The sequence below is a fragment of the Monodon monoceros genome, unplaced genomic scaffold, assembly GCF_005190385.1.
Source record: "Monodon monoceros isolate NGI ecotype Baffin Bay Population unplaced genomic scaffold, NGI_Narwhal_1 Super_Scaffold_11, whole genome shotgun sequence".
Classification (NCBI taxonomy): domain Eukaryota; kingdom Metazoa; phylum Chordata; class Mammalia; order Artiodactyla; family Monodontidae; genus Monodon; species Monodon monoceros.
This window is the reverse complement of record NW_021703767.1, coordinates 71,372,187-71,378,186: the sequence shown is the minus strand read 5'-3', so window position 1 is coordinate 71,378,186 and position 6,000 is coordinate 71,372,187. Positions and strand designations below refer to the sequence as shown.

The 6,000-nt window shown below is 51.3% G+C and overlaps 1 protein-coding gene across 1 annotated transcript in view; it reads left to right on the top strand.

Annotated features, from left to right (window-relative positions):
• The window catches only part of MUC4 (mucin 4, cell surface associated), a 47,246-nt gene that overhangs the window by 20,267 nt on the left and 20,979 nt on the right, over nucleotides 1-6,000 (top strand). The window contains exons 2-5 of the mRNA XM_029215409.1: nucleotides 1,622-1,774; nucleotides 3,119-3,252; nucleotides 4,130-4,294; nucleotides 5,044-5,199. Coding sequence (XP_029071242.1) covers nucleotides 1,622-1,774; nucleotides 3,119-3,252; nucleotides 4,130-4,294; nucleotides 5,044-5,199 — 608 coding nt within the window. The remainder of the gene's footprint in view (nucleotides 1-1,621; nucleotides 1,775-3,118; nucleotides 3,253-4,129; nucleotides 4,295-5,043; nucleotides 5,200-6,000) is intronic.

The following is a 6,000-nucleotide window of genomic DNA, read 5'->3' as shown; positions in this document are numbered from 1 at the left end:
CCCAGGAGACATCCTCTTCAGGTGAAACAATCACTCCTTCCCCAGCCAGGGTGAGCCGCACACCTGCGACAACATCAGAAATGGTGACAACACCAACCTCAACAGACAGAAATTTCTCCCCATCTACTGGAAGCAACACGTCTCCTACAACATCAGAGATGATGACATCACCAGCTTCAACAGACACCACTGTAGAACACACAATGGACACATCACCAACTCTAACGAGAAATATCACTCCAGTAGCCTCAACAGTCTCAGTTAAAACTGGACTAGAGGACCAATCAACCTTACCCTCTTCCACCACTTCTACTGAGGAAACATCAGCATCTTCTCAGGACCACCAGGCTCAGAGCAGGGAAACCACCAGAGAAAGTCAAACCACTACCATCTCAGATGTGATCACATCAACCCTCTCATCATCCCCACGTGGACACACTCTTACAGAAGGCACTCCCCAGGAGACATCCTCTTCAGATGAAACAATCACTCCTTCCCCAGCCAGGGTGAGCCGCACACCTGCAACAACCTCAGAAATATTGACAGCACGGACCTCAACAGACAGAAATTTCTCTCCATTTAGTGTAAGCAACACGTCTCCTACAACATCAGAGATGATCAATTCACCAGCTTCAACAGACACCCTGAGTGATGTAGCCTCTCGTTCTGCTTCCACAATATTGTCCACAAGTGGAGAAGTTCTTACAACAACCCCAGGCTCATTCACCAATGAAAATACGACTGCTGGGGTCATTCCCCCTATAGGTCCTGACAATAGCTCCTCGACAAATACCACACACGTCCCTACTTCCTCAGTGGGCGAGTCAAGCACACCCACCTCCGAGCATCTTGCAACTGTTCAGATAGTAGCCTCTACTATGCATCCTATTACAAAGCCAACAGATATGGTTTCTACAAGTACTCATAACAGTGTAGCTGGATCCACACCGACTTCATCATTTCCACCGACAAGCTACCTTTCCTTCAATACCACTCCTGATACTTCTTCAGCATGTAAGTATTCTAAGAGTCCATTGCTTACTCTACAGCCATCCACAGACTATTCTGTCTCTGACTCTACTTCTTTTGGTAATGTGGGCACAGCTCAGACCATATCGAGTTTCTATACTTCAACCAGTAATTCTTCATTCTCTCAATCAGCCCCTGGCCCTGCAGTCACCTGGAGCTCCACCACCCTATTCACAGGTCACCCCACTCATCTGTCTGTTACCAGCACTTCTCCACCATCCACAGCATCCTTAAGCTCTGCCGTGAAGACTGAGACATCAGGTAGGTGGGGACTCCGGGGTCTTGGCCTCTTACAGTGGCCCAATTGGCTCAGTTCAGCCTCAAGGAGTGCTTGAGAGAGGAAGGTGAGTTAGCACTGCCAGGCTGGAGTTCAGGTCCACGAGAAGATGAAGTCAGTGGCGGGTATGGTGGGTGACAGGCTCATCATCCCTTCTACCCCAGGAGATAACTACTTTTCTGCAGGGAGTGATTTGGGTGTGACCAGAAGACAGACAGGTTTCTAGCTGTCTCTCCCAGCTCCTAAAGTCTCTCTCTTTAACTCTGCTATTTTCTCTGTAAAGCCCACTCCAGTCTTCTTTCCCTGCCTGCCCAGGAACAATCGTAACCTCACAGAAGACAGACAGTGGGAGAAGCACAGCAACATCACTACCCTCAACAACCTCCCAGACCCTTACCACTCCCACTGCTGGCACTTCCAGAGGCACCTGTTCAACAGCTGCCCCAGTCCCTATCAAGCCCGAGAAAGGCAAGTGATTCCACACAGCTGGAGCCGCTCCACCCTGGGAGGGAGAGGATGGAGTTAGATGTGGAGGTTGTAGCTGTGGCAGCTGGATTGGATCTACCAGTGAAATCCCTCACGGCTTGTTGGGGGAACCAGTTCTGTGGATCTCTCCACTGCCCTACCTGGGCCATTGGAAGTCCAGCCGCTCTCCATACCCCCTTGATAGGGGTGGGTAACTGAGTGCTTAGTTTTAGCCTGCTTGCTCATAGACTGTTGTTTTGAATCAGAAGGGCCTTACAGGGGCAATGCAAGAGCATCAGAGTTGGGTGCTGAGGGTTGGCTTTGCACATGGTGCTGGGCTAGGAGCTAGAGATACAGAAATGATCAAGGTGCTGTCTAGCAAGAGACAGAGCTGCTGCCTCAGTAGGTACCATTAGAGGAATAAGCCCAGGATATTAGCTGCACACACTGGAAGGCCCGAGGGAATGTCAGGGGTGGGCGGTGGGGTCAAGGTGAAGAGGAGGCTTCCTGGAAAGAGTGAATAGGAGCTGGGGTAGCGGAAGTGCCCCAGGCAGGCAGGAGGGCCTGAACAGCTGGAATAAAGGCATGGACAGGAAAAGCAGTCCTAATGTTGCATGGGGAGGAGATCCGTAAAGCATTTGGGGTTACCAGAAGTGAGGGGAAGGGTGCTGAGAAGCAAAGCTGTCATGTGAGGGAATCTTGTAGATAACATGCACCAGGGAGGACGTGGCGTGATTTACATTTATGAACAGTGCCATGGTGGCTGGGGTGGGGGATAAATTTGCAGGAGGCCAGGAGAGCAGTGTAGAGACTGCTGCAGTATTCCAAGCAACACCAGGTGAGGGCTGCCAGTATGGAAAGGAGGAGGCCCATTTGAGAAAGGTTTAGGACAAGGTTTCTCAGATTGGAGCCCAAGGACCTCCATGGGGGATCTGATGACAAATTCTACGGGGATTTTAAGTTTACCTAGAGAAATACCATCTTAGGGAACAAGTCTCATTCTGTGAAATGATCTTTCAATTACTCATCTTCACTACATTGGAGGAATTTTGTCTTTTCACCCTTAAAAGAATTTTGAGTACCATAACTGGTACAGAATAATTTGTTGGTATTCTGACAGCAGAACCTGTTTTTCTTCAAACTGGGGAAGGCTGAGTATACCATTTCAGGGGTAAAATGAGGAGATGGGTTGAATGCAAGTGGAGAGAGGAGTCCTTGATGGCTCCCACTTAGGGGAACGGGGGGCAAGGGAGGAGGAGCAGCTTGGGGACACTCTTGGGGGCCCCTACCAGCCCTGATGACATCAGGGCCCATGAGAACTTCCTGCTCCTCTTTGTACCGGCCCAGGCGTTTCCCTGTTCCCCTATGGGCTGTGTGCTGGAGACCAGGAGTTTGTCAAGAGGACTGTGGACTTCACCTCGCCACTCTTCAAACCCCAGATTGGCTTCCCCCTCGGCTCCTCTCTCCGGGATTCCCTCTATGTGAGTCCCCGACTGAAGCCCAAAGGGAAGGACCCACGACCTGCATTCCACGGGCCTTGCTTCTCCCTCTAAGCCTCAGAGACATCCCTGTGACCATGACCAAACATGACCATGACCGAGCAGGAGAATGGAAGCAGCACTGCTCAGGCACCTACTGTGTCCCTGCCGCTAGCTCAGTTTGCATGCACCATCTTTAATGGTAGGGCACCAGCTGAAGAAGACAGGGAGCTAGGCAAGGCCTCCCCACCCAGGTGGACAGAAGTGTTGTCACCTCAGTAGAGAGGTGCCGGGGCCAGTAAGCTCTCCACCGTTTTCATGGGCCCTTTTATTGAGTAGGACGCTCTGCTTGGGAAAATTGACTCTTTGATGCTGTTCACATTTTCTATAATTATTTCCTGGTTCCCTGGTCCAAGTATTGATACTTCATGTCTCCCGGAGGAGAGCTGAATGGCAGTCGTGGCCCTCAGTGAGGGGGCTGAGTCAGGACACACTGTGAAAGGGTGACACAGCGATGAGGTGAGGGTATCAATTCTTTTAGCTCTAACGGATATAGCACAAGCTTCAGGGGTGGGGCTAAGGGGATTTACCCAGAGACGTCTGCTCTATGATGATGGGCTGGTCTGTAGATGGGTCTGCCACTGAAGCAGGACAAAACCTACCACCTTAGGAAGGACTTAGGACGTGAGGAACGGCCTAAGGATGAAGAGTATTTGTGGGAGAACTATGTACAGGGCCTCTCCCGGCAGGCAGGGAGATGGATGAGACCTTCCAGAGGTTGTTGAAATCTCTGAAGTTCTACCCTCATGCATCCCAGGAGCTGACGCAAGGCTGGGATGCTCCCTCCCTGAATGCTAACCAGAAGAACCTTTGTGCTCAGTTCACAGATAATGGCCAAATCATTTTTCCGGAGTCAGAGTACCAGATTTTCTCCTACCCCAACCCTCCCCTTAGAGGCTTTACAGCCTGGGATCCTGTGGCCCTGGTGGCTCCATTCTGGGACGATGCTGATTTCTCCAGCAGCCGGGGAACCATATTTTACCAGGTGGGCCTTTCAAAGCTCAGCACTCAGGGTCCTGCAGCAGCCAAGGAGAGACAAAGGGCTGTGTGGAGGACCTTGAAAGTGCTCCAGCTGTCAGAGCCCGGGCTCAGTGTGGGCAGGGATTGAAGCTTAAATATGAGGGCGGGAAGGAAGCAGACTAGGACACAACCACAGGAAGACTGCAGGTGACAGAGATGCGGTGCAGCGATCCATGGTTTGATTTTAGAATGAGGTTGTAGGGGTCCATCCTAACGAGGCTGAATCAAGCAGGGACCCTGCGTGTGCTCCTGGGTGGGGTTTATGACTCCAGTCAGTGGGAGGTACCAGCACAATGAAAGCTACCGTAGGCGAATGTGGATCGTGCCCCTGCCACGGACAAGGCACTGTAGAAGGTCCAAAGGTGAAGAAATACATGCCTGTCTTCAAGGAGCCTTCAGCCGGACATAGGGAGGTACAAAGAGGCGCAGGTGGTTGCACAGTCAGAGCCAGCTTATGCTAAGAGATGCACAAGTTCAAGTCCAGAAGACTTGGGTTTCTGGGCCTCGACTCTCCACTCCATACACCCCAGGTGTCCCTGTGGCCCGCATTTGGATCTATCTTAAGGTCACAGGCACTAACTTTGAAAATGTAGGCCTGGGAGGGGGAAGGATGGGAGACACAGGTGGGCTAAAGTGAGCAGAAAGTGGGGGGTCCCTCAGGAGTATTGAGCTGGGACCCTCATTTCCTTGACCGTATCTGCCTTCTTTTTCTAGGAATACGAGACTCTCTATGATGAATACAACCTGCTAGTGAGGGAGGTGGAGTCTTGGATTAAAAGGTTAACAAACACCTGGAACTACAAAGCCAGGTGGACGCTAAAGGTCACGTGGGTCCACGTCCCCGCCTATCCTGCCTCGGGGACCATCGGGGTGAGTGGACCAATGGGCACTTCCCTGTGAACCATCTGGAAGTCAGACATCCTAGAATCCTAGGCAGGGCCCACTCTTCTAAACTCCTCTCTGACTCAAGGACAGATGGCTGATTATAGCACTCCCCTCCGGGCCTACCTCCCCGCCTCCCCATCCCCCATCCCTCCACCTCCAACCCCCCCCCCACCCACCCTGTTTCCTGAGCACTTACCACGTGCCAGGTGTGCCTCAGGGCTTCTCTTATATGACATCACACCAGCCCAGAGCACTGGGTATTAGGAGTTGAAACATGGGACATGAAATTTCTGTTAGTCAAAAGTGGCTGCCTATTGGCAATTTTATATGGCTCAACCTAATATTATTATTCACATATTAGAGATGAGGGAGATGATGGCTAGAGAGGTTAAACAACTTGCTCATGGTCACCCAGCTAGGAAATGACAAAGCCAGGCCTGGAACTGAGGTTTTTCTGACTCCGCACTCTGGCTCTCAACTGAAATGCATCCAGTGGAAGGGGGCACACCACAGGCTCTCCTTAATCTTCTCTCTGGGGCCTCACTGCTCGGACAGTCACAAAGTTATTCCTTGTGTCTGGTCTAAAAGGTCACTCATTTCTTCATTGGCTCAACAAATTCATTGCTTACCTCCTTTGTACAAACCCAGTGCTTGACACCCACCTTCAGAGAACCTCCAGTCTCACCTGTGTGGTCCTCCACGCTATTTAGGGTGAGGGGACGTTGGGACAATATCCTTAAATATCCCAGAGGAAGTTCCTCAGGCCTCTCCCAGCTCTCGAGTGTC